Genomic DNA, 25,726 nt, shown 5'->3' on the forward strand with positions numbered 1-25,726 from the left:
AGACAGCTTTCTCCCCAGCTCTGTCTATCCTGGCTATAGCTGGTGGTCCTCCCCCCCGCCCCCGCACCGGCCCCACCCAGCAGCTCTGACCCTTGTTCTGTGACATCCCTCTATCTTTCTAGACTACTACCCTTTTAGGCTTTGGCCGGTTTGGAGGCTTTTGTGATCCTGCCGACCTCTTTGATTTGGAGCTAGTGTTCACTGATGGTGCATGGCCTTGGGAGGGTGGCTCTGATGCTCGGTGTCTCTCACTCTGGATGTGGGTGAATTTCTGAATGGAAACACAGACGCCAGTGACTGGGAAATCTCTGAATTTTCTGGCACTCTCGTTCTGGGATACTGAGTTCTCTCTGAATCCGGAACCTGTGGCTGCTACTGCGTTCCTCCTGTGGACCGTGCTGTCACCCTCCGGGGTTCCCCCTCCTCCAGGGCTCCCCAGCTACCGCAGGTGGGGAGCCTCCTCGCGGAGCTCGGTTGGTCAGAGGCTGCCCCCTCCTCCGCTGATGTTTGAGCTTCAGATCTAGGCCCCACCTCATCCCATACTCTACCTCTTCGCCCCTGGACATCTCACTCCTCTTTGACAGGAATGGAGCCTGGGTCTGAAACAGGCCATCAGAACCCTGGTCCTGAACAATGGGCAGGTAAAGGGAATGATACCTGTCCTCGGTCACTGAAGCGCAAAAGTGGGGTCAAGGCAGAGCCAAGGGTCAGGGATGTGGTGAAGGTTAAGGATGGAGCCAGAGATGGGGTCAAGAAAAGGGAGGGCTTCGGGATGGGGCTGGGATGATAGGAGGGTCAGTGGGAGGGGGAGGGACTTCGGTGGCTGGTATTTCTGGTCACCCCCTCACCCCCAAATATTTGGGTCAAAAGATACTTGGGAATGCCAAAACACCCATGCTATAAAAATCTCTGAATTCAAGTAAATGTCTTCTTTTAGGTCTGGATGAACCTCAATGAGGGCATCATGGGGTGGGGTGCGGGATTGTTGCCAGTTGGAATGGGTAGGCTGAGGCAAGATGTTCTACCATTCCCTAGAGAGCCCCTGCCGGGACCCCTCCCCACCTCTGAGCCCCAGGGTTGGTCTCGGATCTCCTTGAAACCACTCTCCTTTAGTCGAACCGTTCCTGTGTTCAAACGCACCATCAGTTTTGAACCCGTCCTTTTGGGTATTTCCATTGCTTTGCCCGTGCAGAGGGAGGCGCCAAGAGAAACCATGTCCACGCCATTTCCCCTGGTGTGGGATGCAGTCAGGTCCACGGTAGTTTCTAGAAGCTGATTGGCTGGGTCCGAGGGCATGCGCACCTGTGGTTTGGGAGGACACCTCCAGATTGTCGTCCAGTGCTCTTACCGGTCCCAAGGCTTTGACGTAGGAACCTGGAGGCTGGGTAGGGGAGGAAGCCGGGGTGGGGGGGTGGGCAGAAAGAGTGGACAGGGGAGACAAGGGGCAGGGGAGAGGGGAAGGGTGGGGAAGGGAGAAAGAGAGCAGGGAGAGGGGAGGGAGGGACGGAGTGGGCGTCTGGAGAGTTACTCTTTTGCTTCAAATTCTGGTTTCACCAATTCCTAGTAGCTGGTGATCCTAAACAACCCGGATCATTTCTCTTGCCTCCTTTTTTTCTCATCTGTAAAACAGAGGATCAAGAAACTGTGTGATGATGGTTAAATAAGTTATTTGCAAGTAAGTTATACGGTTAAACAAGTAAATTTGTTCAGATGGTCCACAAATGGCAGAAACTATTCTTGGTGTCCTGGGGCAGAATTTTCATCTTCTACACTCTGAGGCTAGGCAGGAAAAAAGATGGGAAGAAATCCCCAAACCACCACCGCCTGCCTGCCCTTCTCCAAACGCCGGCTGGTTACCAGACCACGATCCTGAGATCATTTCCTCTCCGACATCTCTAGCCAGCTCTCCCACATCCACGGCCGTGCAGGGGTGTCCTGGTGCCTCCCCACGTTTGTTCCCTCTTTCTACTTTCCAAATCCCACAGGCCTCTCACAACCCAAGGAAGGAATTGAAACCTGCCCTCCCCAGCCTACTTCTACCACTGGTAACTAATCAGAGCCATACCCTCTGACAGGCACTCTCTGTATACAACAGAGAAGGACAAGGTCCAGATTGTAGCTCCTACATGACCTGGCCCCTGACAACAGCAATGATGTCACGTCTTCTGCTTTACAAGTCAAAAAGAGCAAAGCCCTTGCAGTCCCTCTAAATAAAGCACATTTGCTCACCTTAAGGCTGGGACATGTTTCCTCTGTTCTCCACCTCGCAATGGCTATTAACACTTCAGTTCATGACTGAGCCGGTGCCTCCTCCTTGAAGCCTTCCTGGATCCCCGGGCTGGGCAATCCCTTCTCTGGAGTTCCTGAGTCTCTGAAGCTGTAACTTCCATGGAGGCAGGGCCCAGGGTGGTGAGAATTCCATTTCCTCATTTATTTTATTATTTTTTTAAAGAGATGTATTTATTTATTTATTTGAGAGAGAGAGAGAGAGAGAGAGGTGTAGGAACGGGCAGAGGGAGAGGGAGAGAACCTCAAGCAGACTCCCCACTGAGCTCAGAGCCCCAGATGCAGGGCTTGATCCCGCGACCCTGAGATCATGACCTGAGCCAAATCAAGAGTTGGACACTTAATTGACGGAGCCACTCAGGCGCCTCAACTTCCTCATTTCAAAAATGGAGCTAATAATAGCATCTACTTTCCAGGATTTGGGTTAATAAACAGAAATGATGCATTAGAACCATTTAGCATAAATAATGCCTTCAAGAGACATGGCTACTCTTGTTATCCTCTTAATGTGTTCTCCAGCAGAGCTGACCCCTTCCCCAGGGAGCCCTCTTGGACCTCCCCTCCCCAGGCTAGATCTGGAGCCCCCTCTGGACTCCCATGTCCCAACTTAGACTACTCTGGGTTGTCACCACTGGGAATGGATCTTTCTCCCCCACTGGACCCTGAGCTCTGGGAGGGCAGGGCTGGAGCTGCTGTGGTCAGCCCTGAGGACCCAGTACTGCCCAGCACAGGGCTCTACATGGACCAGGGGCTAGGGAAAGGCATGTTGAGTGAATGGTTGGATGGATGGCTTTAGTAACTATTTGATCTGTTATTTGTCTGTTAGTCCTCTTTCCCACCTTAGCACATAAAATTATGTTTCCTGTCAATACTGGAATTTAGAAGAAACTTACTTACGAAGTTGTGTGTGAGAAAGAGAGAGAGTGAGAGCAAGCTTGAGAGTTTGGGTGTGTTCCAAGAGGGAAGAGACAGGGGTGGGGTAGGAAGCAGGGAGGGCTGAGGACTTGGGCAAGCCATGAGCTGGAGTTTAGACTTTGGAAATGGAGTCTGAACCCCGAGAGGGCAGAAGCCATGTTTGTCTTGTTTTGGGCCGTGTCCAGCATCTAGCCACACAGAAGAGCCTCGATAAATATCCCTTGGGTGAGTGAATGAACCAGGTGTTGTCAAAGTAGCCTAGGAACCTTGCTGTGCCTATTATAATTGTTGGTCATGGTATGCTTTGGACAGGTCTTGAACCGGAAATAAGTTCTTTTTGTCCCTTTCAGGGAGGAGAGAGTCTGACTCATTGCTGATAAGCATGGGAGACAAATATGGGACTGCCGTCACCACTCTATTCTAGAGTGGGGAACATCAGTCCTGATACCTGATACTGGCACTCCTTCCTGGGGAGTGTGGGAGGGTTTCCAGAACTCTCAGTATACTACTTAGATGAGCTACTGCCAGTCTATCAACAATGGGAACTGAGGGCACCTGGGTGGCTCAGTTGGTTAAGTGTCTGCCTTCGGCTCAAGTCATGATCCTGGGGTCCTGGGATCGAGCCCCATCTTGAGCTCCCTGCTAAGCGGAGAGCCTGCTTCTCTCCCTCCCTCTGCCTGCTGCTTCCTCTGCTTGTGCTCTCTCTCTCTCTGACAAATCAATAAATAAAAATCTTTAAAAAAATGGTAGCTGAGGAGGCAGGCATCCTGGCAAAATGGATGTGAAAATGGAGAGGAATTATGGCCCGAGGTTACAGCTAGAAATTCCATCTCCCTTCTCCCACTTCTTCCTTTGATCATCAAGAACATGACAACCCGTATGGCTGCTGGGATGTATGGAATGCCTGGAGAGAGGAGGAAAGTTCTGGATTTTCTTTGTTTTTGTCTTCTACCTGGATACAAAGTATGTGATGTCTACACAGTCACAGAGTAAGAACAGGTGCGGGATTCTCAATTTTCTTGTCCTGCATCTCGTGCCTTTGACTGCACTTTCCACCCCTACCCCGGAGCGGATGTTGGGATAACTTGTGCTGATTCTCAGCTCACATTTTCACTGTGGCCCAACTCCTCCACACCTGCCTGTGGGCACAGCCTTCCTCCTAGTCACGCCAGCTTTGTTTTGCCAAGTGTCATTTAAATCCTTGACTTTATGGCTTACATCTTAGGCTTAGACGTATGCATGGGTATTAGACTGGCTGCAAGGAGCCACAGAACTAAGGCAATAGTGGTGTAAGTAAGAAAGAGGGCTGTTTCTTGGAGCACCTGGGTGGCTCAGTGGGTTAAAGCCTCTGCCTTCGGCTTGGGTCATAATCTCAGGGTCCTGGGATTGAGCCCCGCATCGGGCTCTCTGCTCAGTGGGGGGGCCTGCTCCCTCCCCCTACCTGCCTCTTGTGATCTGCCTACTTGTGATCTCTGTCTGTCAAATAAATAAATAAAATCTTAAAAAAAAAAAAAGAGGGCTGTTTCTTCTTTCAGGTACAAAGAATCCAGAGGAATTTAAGACAGAGCCAGTTGGATGGCTTCACAGAGTCTCTTTCATCTCTGAAAAACGGCACCCATTTTTCAGTGGGATGTTGGTAAACTGGCATTCCAAAACAAAACAAAACAAAAAAAGCCCACAAAACCTCTGATTTGTACTGTTTTCCAATTTCCATGGTGAGCACGCTGTAGCAAGTTTCATGGAGCATGTACCCTGTGTGACAGAGACAGATCTTGTTGTCGTGGAGCTGACAGTCCAATAGATGAGATAAATACGAAATAATCACACCAACAAACATTTAGTGACACAATGTAGTTAACTGCTATTAAGCAGCACCCGGCTAGGACAGTGTTCCACCAGCGGACTAAATTTATAACAGGGGTCATCCAGAGGTCTCTTTGAGGAAATCTGCCCAGTTTACTTTTAGGAGTGGGGAGGGACTTCACAAAGATTCTCAGCTGTTCCAGAGGGCAAGGGAAAGGGACTTGCTACAGAGGACAGCAGGCTGTGAGCTGGTTTGGGCGGTGGCTTCAGTGTCACCCGCTGAGACCTGGCCAGCTTTGGAGCTGCAAGAACCAGTTCCTGCACTGCCACCACCCAAGCAGGAAATGACTAACTTCTTTAACAGTGGAGGGAGGGGGAGGAGGGATAGGGAACTGCAAGATGCCTCAGGTGACCAATGAACTGGTTAGATATTAGGGGTTTCTAAGCAAATCTGAGCCCTGGGACAGACCAGGGCAAGGACCCCAGAGTCAGTGATTGACACATATGGGTCCTGGGAGGATTTATTTATTTTTAACAATGAGGAGTTAGAGTTGCACTGTCTAGTATAATTGCCACAGGTGGCAATATAAATGGCAATTACATTGAATTAAAAACAAAATTTGCGTTCATCAGTTACACTATCCATATTGCAAGAGCTCGGTATCCACAGGTACTGGATGGTGCAACTATAGAACATACCCATCACCGCAGAGAGTTCTGTGGGACAGCACTGGTCTAAGGCAGGGGTTTTGGAATTGGGCGGACTTGAGTTGAGATCATGCATGGCTGTGTTGCCCCGGGCCAATCTCTTGGCCTCTCTGAGCATCACTTTTATCCTGTGTACTCAAGCACAATGACCACTACCTGATATAGGAGGGGGGAGCTCATGAAAGAAGGGGGAGGGGGGGTCTGGCCCTAAGGAGGGAGTGGCAGGAAAGCGGGGTAATTGGGAACAGGGATTTCAGAGCCAGGCAACCTGGCTTGGAGAACAGCTCCCCTTTGTGCTACCCCATGTGACCCTGGGCAAGTCACTCTCTCTCTGAGCCTCCCCTGCTTTGTCAGGAAAAGGGAGGTTCTCCTTTCCTCAGTGGGTTCAGTGAAGAAGATATGACCCATGAATCATCAAAGGTACATAGTGTATTGCTGACACAGAGACAGCCCTCGGCAGACAACATTTGCACCCAGGTCTGCTCCTATCACTGTGAATCATAATGATGTGGTAGTTGTTTTTTTGTTAGTCACAAAAGCAGGGATGCTCCCCAGCCAAAGCTTCATTCATACTCCTTTTCCCTCCTCCTGCCATCTACTGGGATTCTCCAACAGCTCAAAATCAAGCGGTCAGTCTTATTTACAAATGGGCCATGAAGGGAAGCCTGGGTGGCTCAGCTGGTTAAGTGGCTGCCTTTGGCCTAGGTCATGATCCCAGGATCCTGGGATCAAGTCCCGCATTGTGGCGGGGGGGGGGGGGTCCTTGTTCACCGGGAGCCTGCTTCTTCCTCTGCCTGCCAATTCCCCCTGCTTGTGCTTTCTCTCTCTACCTCTCTGTCTCTGACAAGTAAACAAAATCTTTTAAAAAATGGGCCACAGAGTTTTGGAGCTTGTGACCACCTCCCTCACTTCTCTGTGTCCAGGTTTTTTTGTTTTGTTTTGTTTTGTTTTGTTTTGAAAAAGAGCAAAAATAAACTGCATGTGTAGAAGACATTTTGGGGTGTCTGCTCAGTTTACAAGGCAAAACCTCCCTAGTTTTATGAGAAACAAACCCCACAGGCAGGGCTGAGCCTCTGAACTCTGCTTGTACAAATCCTCCTGGCCCCCACCTCCGCCACAGGAATGGGACCGTGGTTGACACCTGACCTGAGTGAGCCAATCGGATGCCTTCTCCAGGGGTTTTAGGGACAAGGCGAAGGAATTCAGTGGTCTCAGAAGTTATGGGATTGTGTCTTTCCCCACATGGATGGAGAAACACTGAGCACCCATGGGCAGAGAGAGAGAACCATGGACTCTTTCCTTCTCATCAAGAGGTGGTGTCCTTTTCCCACCCCTCAAATCTGGACTGGCAACGTGGCTAGCTTTGGCCAGAAGAATGTGGCAGAAATAATGATGTGCCATCCTTTTTTTTTTTTTTAATTTTTTAATGTATTTTTAATTTATTTACTTATTTTTTTAAATTGTATGTATTTGAGAGACAGAGCACGAGTCAGGGGAGAAGCAGACTTCCTGTTGAATAGGGGACCGCCCCAACAAGGGAACTTGATCCCAGGACTCTGGGATCATGACCTGAGCCAAAGGCAAATGCTTAACAAACTGAGCCACCCAGGTGCCCCAGGAATGATGACTGCCATTCTCAACTTTGGCCCTCAGAGGCACTGCCCCTGTGCTCTTACTCCTGGAATCCTCCCTCTGTCATGTGAACAAGCTTGGGTCGGCCTGCTACAGAATGAGAGATGATGTGGAGGACAGGTGAATTATTCCAGACAATTGTCCTAGCCCAGACAATCCCTGGGAAACTGCCAACTCGTCACAGGTGCATGAGTGGGCCCAACAGAGACCAGAAGAACGGCTCAGCTGAACGCAGCCCAAAATTGTACAAAAATTGTAAGCTAAACCCATGTCTGTCTTTTCAAGCCATTAAACTGGGGGTTGGGGGCAGGGAGAGGTAGTTTGTTACACAGCAAGTGCTAACTGATAGGTCCTTAGTTTTGGAAATCTTCCCAGATCCTTGTATTAAATTCCTCCTTTTGTTTTTATTGAACCACTTAAGGAAGTATCCTTTGCTTTCAGCCCATGACTTTTATGAAGTATGGCCTACTTGTGTAGGTGGCTTCCAGGGATTTGATGAGCTAGGCAGATGGGGCACCGGCAGCTGGGGTGAGGGAGAGAAAGGCAGTCTCTGGGACTCTCAGCAAGATGGGAACATCCCAAGACAAATCATCAGGACGGAAGAGGTCTCATCTGGAGCCCCCAGGAACTTCATCTTGTCCAGCCCCAGGATGCTCTCGTTGCCCTTCCCAGGATCACCTCTGATGCTGACAGACAAAGGCCCACTTCAGCAGCATGACCGTATTCTTTGTCTGTTAGACCTATAATGAGAGAGAGATGGATCGATCGCCATCATCATCATCATCATCATGGTCATCATTAATGTGACGTTTATGAAAGACATTTATGAAAGCTTTACCACTGCCAGGCACTATTTGCCATGTTTCACTCCTGCCATGTCTTGTAATCCGCACACCTTCCCTTGGAGGTAGGAATTACCATGATCCTTGTTTTACTGATAAGGCAGAGGGTTAGCCTGGCTTCAGAGCCCATGGGCCTAACTGCAAACAACAGGGAGCTCTCGTGGCGAAAGTGTGCGGGGCTCCCCCACTGAGCCCATACCCTTCCTTCCCCAGCACCGCTCTTCCCCACTGGGAGGGGCAAGACAGCCACGCCTGTCCTCGTGATCTCATCTCCAAAGCTGCCATGATTGGAAGAGGCTGGGTCCTCCTGGTTGACGTCACTTCCGTCCATCCTCAGACGTCCCCGTACATCCTCGTACGCCCTCATTTGTCCTTGTACGTCCTCATACGCGCTCATACGTCCTCATATGTCCTCATACGTCCTCTTACGTCCTTGTACATCCTCGTACGTCCTCAGATGTCCTCGTACGTCCTCATACGTCCTTGTACGCCTTGGCCAAAATGGTGGGAGGACCGGAAGTGACCCCTCCTCCCTGCCCGTGGAGGCAGGGACTGGATGTCTCATCGTGCTTCCTCTCTAAGAACGTGGTTTTGGATGTGGATCTGGGCTTGGTTCGGGGTGAGCCATTTGTCAGAGGCGCGTGCCTGGGCAAGGTGAGTTTCTCTGGTTTACTCACTTGCAAAATGAGGACAAGAACGTCCCTGTCCCTCAGAGTAGCTCTGACTTGAAGGCTCTCGGCACTTACCGAGGACCCGGGAAGTTGCAGCTGCTACAGTGATGAGGGTGATTGTGGGGGGGGGGGGGTGCGGGGCGGTCAGGCAACCGCCTGGCCCTCCTCCACCCCTGCAAGTTTCCACATGGGACTCCGGGACTGGACACCTGGCCCCAGCCTCTCCCTGTTGATGGACAAGGCCTTTGCAAACCTTGTCAGCTTGCAGTACATAAACTATGAAGGCTTGTGTTGTTATGGTAGGAAAAGAGGCAGTTGAAGTGAGGGGCGATAATTAGGAGAGAGGCAAGGTTCTGGGTTTGAAACCCTCTCTAGCTGTTGGGTCTGGGGCCAGTCACTTCTCTCTGAGCCTTAATTTCCTCTTTGACAAAAACAAGTTTCTTTCTTATCTACAGCCGCCCTTCCTCCTCCCCCTCCTCCCCAACATCTGCAGAGCTCTTGTGGAAATTAAATAGAATAATGTTTAGCGAGCACATAGTAGACCCTCGATACATGGTAAGATATTATAGTATTACAGTAATAACCTATACATCTAGGATTGAAATGCAAGTCAAAGAGTAAGTCCATGGCTTTTGTGTCGCTCAGAACACAAACCAGGTCCTTATAGGGCCCTCAAGACCTTAATGCTGTCTGTCCACCCCTACCTCCATTCCCATGGCCTATTTCTCTTCCCATTCCTCACACCACTCCAGCCACGCTGTGGCTTGCTATGGCTTGAACACCCCAGGCAAATCCTACCTCAGGGCCTTTGCACTGGCTGTTTTCCCCACTGACATCCATCCCTCCTTTGCTCAGTGTCTTTGTTCAGATGTCACTTTTTTGGGGAGGCCTTCAGTGACTTAGTTAAATCGTACCCCACCAACCCTGGCCTTACTTCCAGCCTTACTCCTCTGCTTAGCACTCATCATTACCCAACATGCTATCTATATTTTACTTGGTCATCATGTAAATTGCCCGTGTTTCTGACTCAGATGTAAGTTCATGAGGTCCAGGACTTCCTGCTGCTATTCCCATGGTTTCTCCAGTGTGGGCAGAGTGTGCACTGGGTCGATACTTGTAGAAGGAACGAATATGGTGTGGACCACATCCCAGGCACAGCTATAGATACTGTATAAATACTAGCTTGTTTCATCCTCTCAACAGCCCCGAGGATGGCATTTTGCAGATGGGCAAACTGAGGCACAGACCACAGGAGTGACTTGCCCATGGCATCACTGTGGGTAAGGAATAGAGCTGGGGTTTGAACCTAGGCAGATGAGCTCCAGAATCCTTCTCTGTCTCTTTGTTCCCCGGCGTCACGTTGGGTGGGTGCATCAGTGTCTGTATCCTCTTCCCTGAGTCCAAAGCTTCTTGGATGAGGTTACCAGTTGGGCTTCTGCCTTGCTGCAGAGTGAGCTCTGACTCGTGGGGACTGAGCACGTCAGGCAATGGACAGGGGCGGAGGACAGCACATACCTTATGCTTTGGACGATGATGAAGCCTATGCCTCCTATCAGCATCGCGGCCCCCACATTTCCAGCCAAGAGGAGGGCAATGGCACCTCCTCCTGACACCGAGAGGACGGGGTCTGGCTCGATGGGCTCAGCGTCTGTGGGATCCACGTTGTCTTCTGGGGACCAAGAAGGGGCAAGACTGGAGGAGCCATCCTCCCTCCACAGCCCCACTCCCACCCTTTCACCCCTTAAATGTGTCTTCAGTCTACCCCCTCTTCCCCACTCTGGTCTCCACTCCAGGCTCCTCCTGGCTTTCCTGCCCTAGTCTCTCCCTTTTCACTTCCCCACCACTAGAAGTCGGAGAGGTTTGTGGAAAGATCAGACTTGACCCTGTTCCTCCCCTGCTCAGAACCTTTCTGTGGCTTCCCAGGACCTCGGGAGGAAGCATTGCTCATTTTGGCCTTTGATGCCCTGCCACTTGGCCAGCCCTCTCTCTCTCCTCACCTTTATAATTTAGTTCCATTGGACTCTACTCAATTTTCTAAGTTCACTTCTCTTTCCAACCTCCTGGCCTGGATGCAATTTATTCCATTTTCCTTCCCTTGGCTTGGATAATTCTTATGTATCCTAGTACCAGCTCAGTTGTCCCCTCCTCCAGGAAGCCCTCCCTGACCTACTTGCTGGGTCAGGTGGCCCCTTGGGTCCCACATCCCTTGGCTCCCCCACCCCAGTCTTGCCCACTCTGACCATTACTGTTTGTGGAAGGGTCTGTCCCCCACTGCTCTGTCCCTCACTCAAACATTACTACTTGAGGACAGGGCCAGGACTGTCTTCCAGAATGTCCCCAGCACCTCCCAGTATGGGGTGGTCATGTAGTAGGCAGCCAATAAACATTTCTAGTACAGTTGATGAATGAATAAAGGGGGTCTTTCTCAATGAACATACCAGAGTCCCCTGCTGCTACAGGATTTAAACCTTTTTTCTCCCAATGAATCACTCCCAAACCAAATCCTGAAGCTCCTACTGGAGCCTGGCTGGGAAGAAGTAGCAGTTCTCTGAGACCCAGCCAAGCCAGACCTTCCATCACCCCTGCCCTTCCCATGCTCTAGACCTTGACTCATGTGTTCCCTGCTGCCCAGATCCCTCCCTGGCTTCCCTACTGGCCAGGTTCTCTGTACCATTCTAGCTCACTCCAGGCCTCTTGTCCTCCATGGATAAGTACACAAAAAATAATATTCATGAGGATAGCTGCTATCTAAAGGACCTGCTTTCTTCTTTTTTTTCAAAGTAGGCTTGCATTCACAAGGCCAAGATCAAGACTCACATGCTCCACTGACAGAACGGGCCAGGCACCCTTAAAGCACCTGCTTTATAACAGTGTTTTGCTGGCCTCACTCGTGTATTATTTCTGCTCCTTATGACAGTCATGTGGAGGTATACAGAGTCACCCCTGTTGTCACTTCCTGTTACACCCAGAAAGAAACAGAGGCCTGGAGAAGGGATGTCACTTATCCTAAATCACCTGGCCAGGAAGGCACAAGGGTGGGAATTGAACCCAGGCTTAACCCTCTCCCAGACCACTTTCTTGATCCCAGCTGCCACCTGGGGCTCCACACATGCCACCGCATATAGTTATGGTCACAAAATTAATAATAATATGGATAATGGTAATCGCAGCTATGAAACTAACTCATGCTTTCTGAGCACTAGCGTTCAGTAGCACTGGGCACTATGATTTTAAGCTGTTTGCTTCCTCATTGAATGCTCACAGCTACATTTCGGGGTGGGAGCTATTATTTTCCCAATTTATAGATGAGGACACTGAGGCACAGAGAAGTCAAGGAAGTGGTCTAAAGTCACACAGCTAGGAAGTGGTGGAGTCAGAATTCAAATTGCAAAGCCTGTGCTGGGAACCACTCATTACCACCTGCATTGTGTGTGTGTGTGTGTGTGTGTGTGTGTGTGTGTTGCAGATATATGCTGAGACCTAGAGAAGTCAAGTTCACATAGCCAACAAATTGTTGGAGCTGGGACACCCAAACAACTGATTCCAGATCCCGAGCTGAGCTTTCGATAGAGTTCATCTCTGTGAGCTGCAGCCTCTGTAAAATGGGCTAATAGTCCCCACTCTGCCGGGCAGATGGAAGGACAGGACGACATCTTGGCTAGAAGGGCACTCAGAGGGGATTGCTGTGTAAGTGACTCAATGCAACCGAGGAGGCAGAAGTCTGGGGTGGGAGTGGGGGACTCACGTGGCAGCGCGAGGGTCACCGGAGAGGAGGAGTACTGTCCCTGGCTGTTCTTGGCTGTGCACACGTAGGTGCCCAGGTGCTCCCAGGACAGCCTCCGGATGATCAGCCTAGACCCAGTCTGGTAGGGCTCCCCATTGAAGGTCCAGTGCAGCACAGGTTTGGGGGTGATGGAAGAAGCCAGACACTCCAGGATCACTGAGTAGTTTAGGTCACTCTGGATAATACCCTCAGAGTCGTAGGGAAATGTCAGCAGCATCACCCCGTTGGAGCTGGCTGTGTAAACGGAGAGCACGGTCATGTGGATGGGCAGCACTCACAGAGGCCAAGCACTTCTCTTGTCCAACATTCATTCATTCATTCATTCATTCATCAACAAGTGTGTTTGCAGTTGCTGATTGGTGTCAGTGCTGCTCCAGGCACGGGGCCGTAGCGTAGTTGTTGGCGCCCCCGTCCCAGCCCCTCACCCTCACCATGTCCAATGGCCACATTGCACCTGTTGTCTGGGCACTTTCTTCGGCTGCCAGAGCCTGCTCCGGCCAAGAGGGTAGCAGGCCAGAGAATTGGGAGATGAGCCCAGCCAGGGCACTGCGCTATGACTGGCATGGGCTGGTGTATAACTATCCCAGCTGCCCATCCCTCCGCTGGCCCAGGGCGAGGCCAAGGACCTGGAAGGAGTGGCTGGATTCTGGATCAGTTTGAAAGCAGAGCCCCCAGGATTTGCTGATGGATTGGAGAGAGACAGAGAGAGAGAGAGAGAGAGGAGTCAAGGGAGGGCCCCCAAGGCTTGGGACCTGTGCCACTGGCTGCTGGGAACCCTCTTTACAGAGATGGGGCACCCATAACAGTTCTATTTCCAGGTTAAAGACTTGAGGTCCAGGGGTTCTTAGACCCAGGCTTTGTGGTCAGAGAGGCACAGTGAGTATTTGGACCTGGAAGTCTGATGTCATGGTGAGTGTTGGGAGCCTGCCCACTGAGTTGATTCCCAATTTCAGTGCAATGTGATAAAGTGCAAAGAACTTTAGATCCAACCAGGAACTCATGGAAGGCTTCCTGGAGGAGATGGTGTCTCAGCTAAGCCTTGCAGGAGGAGAAAGAGCACTCCAGGTGTAGAAATAAGAATCAATGTAGTATCTACTTGGATCCGGCTCTTATGAGGAGCCAGACACCATTCCAAACACATGTTAACTCATGGCTGGTTATGAGTGAGTGAGACCCATCCATGCTTGGATGAAATCATTTAGGAAGTTATAATCAGCGCTTGAAATGTGATATGAACTATTATATGATAGAAAATATCAGAATGCATTTTATGACACATGTCTTACCTGTGTGTGTGTGTGTGTGTGCGCGTGCGTGTGTGTATATGTGTACACACTGGGTCACGATGTGAAGTTTATTTCTCATGGTGGGTCATGATCAACAAAGCCTGAACACCAAATTTACTCCTGAAATCCTCAAAACAACGCTATGGGGTAGGTTCTACCATGACTCAGTTTTATAGATGAGGACACTAAAGTACACAGATGCGAAGTCAATTAACAAGGACACCTGGCTGGTCAGAAGTGGAACACCACATCTTTGCAAGGCCGTCCTGGTTTCAGAGTCTGCACAAGCTCTGGGCTGAGCATGGCATAGGCATGGGGGACCTCTACTCCATTTGGTACCCTGAAGATGGTGCTGGGCGAGAGAGGTCATGGGGGAAGGAGATAAGCTCCAGGACCATAAAAAGTCTTATAGATCCCGGCTTGGCCTTTGGCTTCTAGGTGACCACAGGCTATTGGCATCACCTCTTGGTCTTAATTCCCCACCTGTGCAGTGGGGTCGGTGCTCAGAGCATCTGCTTTCTTGGGTCGTTGTGAAGTCCCCTCTGTTTGGTATGTAGTAAGAGTTTAGTAAGTTGGAGCCAGTCCGTCCTGCATTTTGGTGTTTACTCCAGCTCACCTCTCTGTAGGAGCACTTTCTCCCGCTCGGCCTGAGGCCAACTCCTGCGCTGCCTACAGGTCCCAGCTCAGATGGCCCCTCCCCTGGTGAGCCCTACCTGTCTCCTAGGCTGGATTCTCCCATGACTCCGCTCATGAGCCCAGCTTCACCCAGGACAGAGAAGCACTGAAAGAGGATTTGATGCATACGCAAGAATCAGCGCTGGTAAGTGTTTTGTTGAATGGAAATCTCAGGCCCTGCACAGTCAGTGCTGCAGACCACCAGCTCTGTCCACCTCCCAAAGCCTCTCATGGCCCGCACCCCCTACACGGCTCTGCTCCCAATTTCTTATGCTTCCCAGATCTCTGTTGACCCTCCAGCCTTGCCCACACTGGTCTCTCTGCCTGAGAACTTGGTCCCTTTGGGCCCCACTCACCCAGGTCAGCTATCTGCTCTGTTGCACTCCTGCGTCCTCTGTTGGTTTCCAGCACTGCGTCTTGAACTGTCTGGTTTACTATGATCAGGCTGCTTTGGGTGTCCGGCGTATCCTGGCCTGTGTGTTTGGGCCCTGGGAAGCCCTCAGGGGAGAAGATCATAGTCTCTTGCTGGGCATTGTACCCTCGGAACCAAGAAGTGGAGAGAACATCATTCGGGCTTCCGGACACAGGCAGGCGGGCGCTGGCTCCTTCGGTCAGGGCGTCTGGAGATGCAGGGGCGGGCGGCTCCAAGGAGGCAGAACAGGTGCAGGAGGCGATCAGGATGCCTTGGAGGAGGTAGGAAGGGAGAGGAGAAAGCAGAGGGAGCAAATGGGACCAAAGGCGAGATGCTGCCCCAGCAAGTAACCCTTCCCGAGCTGGTGAGGAGTGTGGCACATTGAGTGTGGAAAACAGTGGTGATAACAGAGATAGTGTATGGGGGTGTGGGGCACCTGGGCAGCTCGGTTGGTCACATGTCTAGACTTCTGCTCAGGTCATGATCTCAGGGTCCTGGGCTTGAGCTCCGTACTCAACGGGGAGTCTGCTTGAGGATTCTCTCTCTCCCTCTTCCTCGCCCCTCCCCCTGTTTGTTCTCTCTCTCTCTCTCTCTCTCTCTAAAATAAAGAAATCTTAAAAGAAATAAAAGGAAATACTCACTGAGCACCTCCCACAAGCCAGACACTGTTCTAAGCACTGAACCTTTATTATCTTACTCCTTCATCGACGCCACCAACCACGCATTACTCAGGGAGTCCTGCTGATCCATTTTCTGACCTTCTCTGCCCTGCTCTGGAAGGCTGACTTCTTTGATCTGCATTGTCAGGTCCCTGTGTCTTTTGCTTCAGGTTGGCTTTTGCCAATGGGAGTGAACTTGAGGTAGTTGGTCCCCCAATTCCCTCCCTGCTCCATCAACACCAGTCATTCGTGTCCCTCTATTAGAGCTCCTGGTCCCTCTCTATATACCATTGTCTTTGGGTTTGGGGGGTCTGGTCTTCCTCTTAGGGTTTCTAGCACAGAGGAGGTAAGAGCTTTCTGCCATGGCTAGCCTCTGGGTGCTGCACGATCTCAGATGGGTTTATCTATGCCCTGTCTACACCTCTGCAAATAGTCCCTTTTTTTACCCTCCCCTATTACTCCTTTTGAGTAGACCATTTTCCTGCCTCAACCCTTAATGACACAACTATTACACCCCCAAGAGGACTGAGGAAATGGAAGTTCAGAGACTTGAAGACCATTGTCTAGGATGTCCTAGGTGGTAAAAGCAGGGCTGTGATCCACACCCAGGCAGGCAAAATTCCATCAGTAAAGTAGAGGGTGAGTGTGCTCCTATCATCCCCAGTTGTTCTTACTTCCTTTAATTAAATTTCCACGTGGCTTAGTGCTTAGAGTGGAATCCTTGAGGTCTGGCTTCAGACCCTATGCACATACCCAGCCACCCCATTCTTCTGCCTCTCATTGGATTAATGGCTGTTGCAGTAAGAACACAAGGTCCAGCCATAAAAGACTGAAACAACTGAGATGAAAATGTAAAAGACTTTGGCCAAGTGAAAAACAACAACAACAAATAACCACCCACCAATCAAAAGAACAATGACATACCAGGAAAGACGGTTTGCAACAGATCTCACAGACCAAGGGCTCATTTCACTAATATGTAAAAAGCTCTGAGATATCAGTAAGAAAAATATCAGCAACCTAACAGAAACATATACAAAGAATATGGGTAGGCAATTCATAGAAAAGAAAATTCAGATGTGTCAACATTGGGAAAATGCTCAGTTGTGCTCATGGTCAGAGAAATGCATGTTATTATTATTGTTTTTAAAGACTATATTTATTTATTTGACAGAGAGAGAGAGCACGCGCACAAGCAGGGGGAGCAGCAGGCAGAGAGAGAAGCTGACTCTCTACTGAGCAGGGAGCCCAATATGGGACTCGATCCTGGGACCCTGAGATTGTAACGTGAGCCCAAGGCAGACGCTTTCCCAACTGAGCCACCTAGGTGCCCTTCTATATCCTTTGATCCTGAAATTAAATGTCAGGGAATGTGTTCTACAGATATACCTTCTCAATATAAAATGACTAATGGGCAGGGTTCTTTTGCCACACCTTAGTTATAATGGCTAAGGATTGGAAATACCCACGTGCCCACCCATAGGGAACAGGATTAATAAGTTATGGTCCGTCCACACAGTGGAATGTTACACCTGTACAAAAGGAGGAGGAAGAATGGCATGAACTGAGAAGGAAAGAGCTCCAGAGTATGTAGTTAAGAAACGAATGCGTGCTGCTGGCTAGTTCTTATGGTGTGCTACCTTTGGTGTAAAAACGGAAGAAAAGTAAATATCATTTGCATTTCTTATAAACATGCAGAGGAACCCCAGAAACACAAAAACAGTGGCTCTCTGTGTGTGATAGCAGGGAGAGAAGGATCAGAGGTACTGGGTAAGTAGACAGAGACTTCACGAGGTCTTTTCTGTATCTTTGAGATTTGAAGCGTTGGAACGTAAAACCCATTCAAAAATTAAATTCTGAATAAAGGAAATAAGAGAGCATAAATGTTCTCAGTAGTCTTTGACACATACATGCATACACACACATGTACACACACACAAATGCACACACACCAGAGTGTAAGATCCAGAACTGGGCTGCCAGCGTGCATGTCCTGAAACGTATTAGCTCTAGTGACTTTGGGAAAGTTACTTATCTTCTCTGAGCATCAGTTTCCTTATCTATAAAATGGGAATAATAATGCCTCCAGTGATTTTCAACTGGGGATGATGTGCTCCCCGCAGGGGACGTTGGCAATATCTAGAAATCTTTCTGGTTGTCATGACGGTGGGGGGGCTGCTACTGGAGCCCAGTGGGTAGAGGCCAAGGAGGCTGCTTGGCCTCCAGCATGCTCAGGACAGCCCTGGCGACAAGGAAGCACTGGACCGCAAACGCGAGTAGTGTCGATGTTGAAAAGCCCTGATCTTATGCTTGTAAAGGGCTTAGCACGGTGTCCCAACAAGGAGATGGCCAGATCAGTGCTTGACATTATGATTATCATCACTATCACTGTTAACCGTTCTTGCTTCTGTAATCGCAAGTCCTCGGTGTGCTGTAAATATGACTTTTAAAAATGAAAAAAAAAAACCCAATACAATAAGTGGTTACATTTTAAGGATCAGAAATATAGGACGCCGTTATAGGGCGTTCTGGGTGGGTGGGGCTCAGTGCCCCCCTCGTAATTCCACTGATTTTTATCTCTGAGTGGGCAACTGGTATGTTTTTCTTTTTAAAAAAAGATTTATTTCAGGGCGCCTGGGTGGCTCAGTTGTTAAGCCTCTGCCTTTGGCTCAGGTCATGATCCCGGGGTCCTGGGATCAAGCCCCCCTTGGTCTCCCTGCTCAGCGGGGAGCTTGCTTCTCCCTCTCCCACTCCCCCTGCTTGTGTTCCCTCTCTCGCTGTGTCTCCCTCTGTCAAATAAATAAATAAAATCTTAAAAAAAAGATTTGTTTGAGAGAGAGTTGGGGAAGGGGCAGAGGGAGAGAGAATCTCAAGTGGCCTCCTCCACTGAGCACAGAGCCCCACACGGGGCTTGATCTCACAACTGTGAGATCATGACCTGAGCCAAAATCAAGAGTCAGGCACTTAACCCACGGAGCCACCCAGGCACCCCTGGTGTGACTTTTCTGTTCCCCTGCTCATAAGCCTTCTGTGGCTCCCTAGTGCTCTCAGGACACAGCACAGATCCCCTCACCTAGCACCCTCCTACATCTCCACGCCCGTCTTACCACTCTTCCCTCACTGCGTCAGGCAGACTGAGCTCTGTGCAGTTGCCCTGGCCTCCAGGCCTTGGCACGTGTGGGTCCCCCTACCTAGAATCTCTTCATCCAGTTGTGATTCCAGGTTCAGCCCAGGCACCCCCCTTCTGAACCCCTCCCTGACCCTCAGGGATGCTTGGTGATGGACGCTACAGTGTCCAGGCAGGGACCTCAGCAGATGGAATGATGGGAGCTCTCAGGGTGTCGCGCTTTTTTTGATGGAAAAAAGTCTGCATTCTTACCTTTTTATGAAACAAAGGACACAGGGATTCAGTCTGCAAAACTGACATCATATTTCCCTGAGCTCTTATTTTGAAAGGGCCTTCCCTGGCCAGCACCTCCCCAGCTTTAGGCCTCAGCTCTCTTCTTTGGGCCCCCACATTCCTACCCTACGCACTCGGGGATGGGTCTGTCTTTTCTCTGGACCATGAGCCCCAAGAGAGCAGGGGTGTTTGTTGAATAAGTAATTGAAGTGGAGGATATCAGGTCACCGGGTCTGCAGTTGGGGGTAAAGTTCTGACTCTGACACCATTGCAGGTCCCTGGTGATTCCACGAGTGTCCCCAAGGCACCTTAAAGAGACCTCCCATCTTGGGGACCCTTCCTTTAGCTGCTGTAGAATCATGGATTCAGGGGCGCCTGGGTGGCTCAGTGGGTTAAAGCCTCTGCCTTTGGCTCGGGGTATGATCTCAGGGTCCTGGCATCAAGCCCCACATCGGGCTGTCTGCTCAGCAGGGAGCCTGCTTCCCCCCCTGCGGCCCCCCCCCGACTGCTTCTCTGCCTACTTGTCATCTCCGTCTGTCAAATAAATAAATAAAATCTTAAAAAAAATTTTTTTTTTTAAAAAAGAACCATGGTTTCACGTGGAGACTTGGAGGCCACTGGAGCCTGGTTTGTAATCCTGACTCTGCCACTTATTATTTCTGGGCTCCAAGCCTCAGTTTTCTCTGCTCACCTCAAGGAAGGTGCTTGATAGTAATCATTTCACAGCAGTGTCTGACATTCAGTGAGATCATGAATTTTCAGGGCTGGGGACAGTCTCATTCAGGTATATTATATAGATTTTTTATATTTACACACACATATATTTTAAGTCTGCAGGATGAAGGATGGAATTTCAGAGCTGGAACCATCGAGATGACTCCAGAACTCTTAGGTTTTAGGAACGTGGCTATTTCAGTCAGGGACACTTCCCGAATTGGCAGTTAAATATAGAGACACATGCGAGATGTTATACTTGACTTCCTCAGGCTCTCAAAATTTCCGCAGAGGTCCCAGAGGCTGAGAGCGGAAGAGCAGCTGCCCAGAACCTTCATGCCCAGCTGAGGTCTCAAAACAGGGATTACGTCACTAGCTCTGCCGGCCTCGGCCATTCCAGCGCTTGCCAGTCTACGGGAATGGAGGCCAAGAGCCCCTGGAGAAGAGGGGGAGGCCCAGAGTGAGACTCTCTGGGGGAGAGTTGAGAATGAACTTCGAGCCCTCCTCCCAGGGGTGAGGGGAGTCCTGGGGCTTTCCTCCTCCGCAGGCCAAGTGAGGGTGACTCCAAGGGAACCTGTCCCGGAGAACTAGAAATGCGTCAGCTGGAATCTGCAGGGACTTAGACCTCTAGGTCTCCAAGTGAGGAATGGAGAGGGAAGGGCCTGCGGGGCTGAGGGAATGGAGGCCAGAGTGGAAATGACCCACGCCTCCAGCGTTCCGTGGGACAACAGAGGTGTCCTCATGTTTCCCATGAGGCAGTGGCGGATGCCTCCGCAGGGAGCCAGGTGGAGGCCGTCTGGCAAAGAGCCTCTTGGGATGGGGCTCCCAAGGGGCTGACCTTGGCAGAAAGAGGCTGGAGGGCGCTGGGAGATGGTGGCGAGCCTCTAGTGGGGCCCAGTTCATGGAGCCCCAGGAACATAGTCTGCAGTGTCAAGGGTCTTCAAAGTGTCCCCTGCCCCCCGACAGATCCCGCAACGGTTCCTCAACCATACACAGAAGGCCTTCACTCTTTACAAGTACAGTAGCCAGATAGAAGCTTTCCTGCTCCCTTCCTTGCCTTCCTCCTCTCGGCCCATGGCCCCGAGGAGGCCACGGACCATGTCTCTGGGTGGGGAGGAAGGACACACAGAGAAATCGGCCCGAGGCCCACCATGTCCCACTACAATCTTACTGCCGTCAGACACAGGCCTGAGCTGGGGATGAGGTGAAACTTGAAATAGGGTGGCGCTTGGGGTTTTGAAACTACATGGAACCAGACCTTTTAAGACCTGGAAAAGGAGGCAGTTCATTCACTTTCTGAGAGGTGTGTGTATGCCATCTTTGGAAAGTGTGTTCTTGGTAGTCAGAACATCTGGGCTCAAATTCTCCTTCTGCCGCCTCTAAGCTGGGTGGCGTGGGGAAGGCACATAACCTCTCTGTGCCTCAGTTTCCCCTACCATAGAGTGGAGATCATCCAGCCATTGCCTCATAGGGTTAAGAATTATATGTTACAGATTCAACAGTACATTAAAAAGATTATTCACCACGACCAAGTGGGATTTATTCCAGGGCTGCAAGGTTGGTTCAACATCCGCAAATCAGTCAATGTGATACAACACATCAATAAAAGTAAGAACAAGAACCATATGATACTCTCAATAGATGCCGAAAAAGCATTTGACAAAGTACAGCATCCCTTCCTGATCAAAACTCTTCAAAGTGTAGGGAGAGAGGGCACATACCTCAATATCATCAAAGCCATCTATGAAAAACCCACCGCAAATATCATTCTCAATGGAGAAAAACTGAAAGCTTTTCCGCTAAGGTCAGGAACACGGCAGGGATGTCCATTATCACCACTGCTATTCAACATCGTACTAGAGGTCCTAGCCTCAGCAATCAGACAACAAAAGGAAATTAAAGGCATCCAAATCGGCAAAGAAGAAGTCAAACTATCACGCTTCACAGATGATATGATACTATATGTGGAAAACCCAAAAGACTCCACTCCAAAACTGCTAGAACTTATACAGGAATTCAGTAAAGTGTCAGGATATAAAATCAATGCACAGAAATCAGTTGCATTTCTCTACACCAACAGCAACACAGAAGAAAGGGAAATTAAGGAGTCAATCCCATTTACAATTGCACCCAAAACCATAAGATACCTAGGAATAAACCTAACCAAAGAGACACAGAATCTATACTCAGAAAACTATAAAGTACTCATGAAAGAAATTGAGGAAGACACAAAGAAATGGAAAAATGTTCCATGCTCCTGGATTGGAAGAATAAATATTGTGAAAATGTCTATGCTACCTAAAGCAATCTACACATTTAATGCAATTCCTATCAAAGTACCATCCATCTTTTTCAAAGAAATGGAACAAATAATTCTAAAATTTATATGGAACCAGAAAAGACCTCGAATAGCTAAAGGGATATTGAAAAAGAAAGCCAACGTTGGTGGCATCACAATCCCGGACTTCAAGCTCTATTACAAAGCTGTCATCATCAAGACAGCATGGTACTGGCACAAAACCAGACCCATAGATCAATGGAACAGAATAGAGAGCCCAGAAATAGACTCTCAACTCTATGGTCAACTAATCTTCGACAAAGCAGGAAAGAATGTCCAATGGAAAAAAAAGACAGCCTCTTCAATAAATGGTGCTGGGAAAATTGGACAGCCACATGCAGAAAAATGAAATTGGACCATTTCCTTACACCACACACGAAAATAGACTCAAAATGGATGAAGGACCTCAATGTGCGAAAGGAATCCATCAAAATCCTTGAGGAGAACACAGGCAGCAACCTCTTCGACCTCAGCCGCAGCAACATCTTCCTAGGAACAACGCAAAAGGCAAGGGAAGCAAGGGCAAAAATGAACTATTGGGATTTCATCAAGATCAAAAGCTTTTGCACAGCAAAGGAAACAGTTAACAAAATCAAAAGACAACTGACAGAATGGGAGAAGATATTTGCAAACGACATATCAGATAAAGGACTAGTGTCCAGAATCTATAAAGAACTTAGCAAACTCAACACCCAAAGAACAAATAATCCAATCAAGAAATGGGCAGAGGACATGAAGAGACATTTCTGCAAAGAAGACATCCAGATGGCCAACAGACACATGAAAAAGTGCTCCATATCACTCGGCATCAGGGAAATACAAATCAAAACCACAATGAGATATCACCTCACACCAGTCAGAATGGCTAAAATCAACAAGTCAGGAAATGACAGATGCTGGCGAGGATGCGGAGAAAGGGGAACCCTCCTACACTGTTGGTGGGAATGCAAGCTGGTGCAACCTCTCTGGAAAACAGCATGGAGGTTCCTCAAAATGTTGAAAATAGAACTGCCCTATGACCCAGCAATTGCACTATTGGGTATTTACCCTAAAGATACAAACGTAGTGATCCAAAGGGGCACGTGTACTCGAATGTTTATAGCAGCAATGTCCACAATAGCCAAACTATGGAAAGAATCTAGATGTCCATCAACAGATGAATGGATCAAGAAGGTGTGGTATATATACACAATGGAATACTATGCAGCCATCAAAAGAAATGAAATCTTGCCGTTTGCGACAACGTGGATGGAACTAGAGCGTATCATGCTTAGCGAAATAAGTCAAGCAGAGAAAGACAACTATCATATGATCTCCCTGATATGAGGAAGTGGTGATGCAACATGGGGGCTTAAGTGGGTACGAGAAGAATAAATGAAAGAAGATGGGATTGGGAGGGAGACAAACCATAAGTGACTCTTAATCTCACAAAAGAAACTGAGAGTTGCTGGGGGGAGGGGGTTTGGGAGAAGGGGGTGGTATTATGGACATTGGGGAGGGTATGTGTTTTGGTGAGTGCTGTGAAGTGTGTAAACCTGGTGATTCACAGACCTGTACCCCTGGGGATAAAAATATATGTTTATAAAAAATAAAAAATTATATTAAAAAAAAAGTAGCATGAAAGCCACATCCAAATAAATGTGTACTTGAGAAAAAAAAATAAAAAAATAAAAAATAAAAAAAATTATATTAAAACTTTTTTGCAAAGCAAAAAAAAAAAAAGAATTATATGTTACAACACGAAAGCACTTAGAACAGAATGGCATGGAGAAGTCAGTCATGTGATCTCTTGATATTATGACTCTTTTATTATTATTTTTAAGATTTCATTTATTTATTTGAGAGAGAGAAGGAGCATGGGCAGGGAGGGGCAGAGGGAGAAGGAGAGTCTTAAGCAGATTCCCCACTGAGCAGGGAGCCAGGCATAGGGCTCCATCCCAGAACCCCGAGATCATGACCCCGGCTGAAGGCAGTTGCTTAACTGACTGAGCCACCCAGGAATCCCTATTATTATTATTATTATTTTAAAAGAGATTTACTTATTTATTTGAGAGAGAGAGAGAGCATGTGAGTGGAGGGAGGGACAGAGGGAGAGAGAGAATCTTCAAGCGGACTCTCTGATGAGTGTGGTGCCCCAGGAGGGGCTGCATCCCACAACTCATGAAATTGTGACCTGCTCTAAAACCAAGAATCCCACACTCAACCAGCTGAGCCCGCCAGGTGCCCCTATCTTATTATTATTATTTAAAAAATATTATTGAATGTAGCTAGCTGGGGTGAGCCATGGTGCTCAGTGGAAAAGGGCTGGGTGGGGGTGGTCCTGGTCCTGAGATCTGATTCTACCCTCCCTAGCCTGCAGTCTTGGACAGCTGACTCTGCCTCTCTCTGAGCCTCACTTCCTTCCTTAGTAAATAAAAAGGGTCAAGCCTGGGTGGCTCAGTCGTTAAGTCTCTGCCTTCAGCTCGGGTCCTGATGCCAGGGTCCTGGGATCGGGCCCCGCATCGGGCTCTCTGCTCAGCAGGAAGCCTGCTTCTCCCTCTCCCACCCCCCCTTGCTTGTGTTCCCTCTCTCACTGTGTCTCTAAAAATCTTAAAAAATAAATAAATAAAAAGAGCACAGCCTCTTGGGGGACCTCAAGAGCTCTTGTGCCTCTTTCAACTGACTAGAGGCAGAGCTCTGAGAGGGGGCAACTCTGACTTGGATAGAGAGTCTCCCTGGGGAGACTCTCTCCCTGTCCCCAAATTGTGGGTGAACCCATTGTTCCTTACGCACCTGTTAGAAGTAGCCCCTTCCAGGCAGGGCTGTGGCCCGGTCTGGCGTCCGGAGGACACCTCATGCTGCGTTCTGTCCAGGTGTGGCGTCGCGCAGGGGAGGTCGCCCTGTCAGGAGTGGGGCCTTCTAGACTTCACAGTCAAGTATGTGACTTTGGCCCTGCCCCTGTCCTGGCCACACCCCTGCTTCCCTGCCTGGCTCCTGCTCTTGGCTGGGGATTCACCTCCCAGACCTGCACTCTTCTCCATCACTGGGTTAATGGTAGTGGTGGGTAGGGAGCACGCAGGGATGGGACTCTGGGAGGAGAGGTTCTGGGGTTTTGCTCTCTTCCCTCCCTGCCCCCCCCTCTTCTAGCCCTTCTGCCGCGGAGAATGATGAAGATGGAGGGCGGGGCGGAATTGTCCCGCCTCTGTCACTTCACACCAGAGAGGAATGGCCAAAGGTCATCACGTAGGAGGTGGCAGGGGCCTCTCTTGCCTCCTGACTTGGCTCCAGACTCCATGACTATCAGCTCAGAGTCTCCACTTTTCTCCTCTGTAAAATGAGGGTGCTGACGATAGTGCCTGCCTCAGAGTCAGGGGGGCCCATGGACATCAGATGCCCAGCAGAGTGCCTGGCATAGAGCAGGTGCTCGATGAATGGCAATAGCTATTAAAATAATGCGAAGTATTGGGGTGCCTTGGTGGCTCAGTGGGTTCAGCCTCTGCCTTCAGCTCAGGTCATGATCTCAGGGTCCTGGGATGGAGCCCCGCATCAGGCTCTCTGCTCAGCGGGGAGCCTGCTTCTCCCTCTCTCTCTGCCTGCCTCTCTGCCTGCTTGTGATCTCTCT

At 49.5% G+C, this 25,726-nt stretch overlaps 1 protein-coding gene across 1 annotated transcript; it reads right to left on the minus strand.

The window, feature by feature from the left end:
• Nucleotides 1-5,509: 5,509 nt before the first annotated feature.
• IGSF23 (immunoglobulin superfamily member 23) lies at nt 5,510-25,181 on the minus strand. Its single transcript, XM_004767663.3, has 5 exons — nt 24,898-25,181; nt 14,959-15,285; nt 12,603-12,875; nt 10,373-10,526; nt 5,510-8,084 (listed from the first exon to the last, which is right to left on the minus strand). The coding sequence occupies exons 1-5, from the start codon at nt 24,959-24,961 to the stop codon at nt 8,051-8,053; spliced, it is 852 nt and encodes a 283-aa protein (XP_004767720.1). The 5' UTR covers nt 24,962-25,181; the 3' UTR covers nt 5,510-8,050.
• Between the last annotated feature and the right edge of the window lie 545 nt (nt 25,182-25,726).

The sequence above is a fragment of the Mustela putorius genome, unplaced genomic scaffold (genome assembly GCF_011764305.1).
Source record: "Mustela putorius furo isolate JIRA1106 unplaced genomic scaffold, ASM1176430v1.1 tig00000196_pilon_pilon_pilon, whole genome shotgun sequence".
Taxonomy (NCBI): domain Eukaryota; kingdom Metazoa; phylum Chordata; class Mammalia; order Carnivora; family Mustelidae; genus Mustela; species Mustela putorius.

Excerpts from the sequence above, each read along its gene's own strand:
- IGSF23 (XM_004767663.3), bottom strand. The coding sequence starts at position 24,961 with ATGAGGTGTCCTCCGGACGCCAGACCGGGCCACAGCCCTGCCTGGAAG. Across the intron at positions 15,286-24,897 it reads GAAGGGGCTACTTCTAACAG|GCATCCTGATCGCCTCCTGC; the intron begins GTGCGTAAGGAA and ends ACCTCCTCCAAG. Across the intron at positions 8,085-10,372 it reads ATCATCGTCCAAAGCATAAG|GTCTAACAGACAAAGAATAC; the intron begins GTATGTGCTGTC and ends CTCTCATTATAG.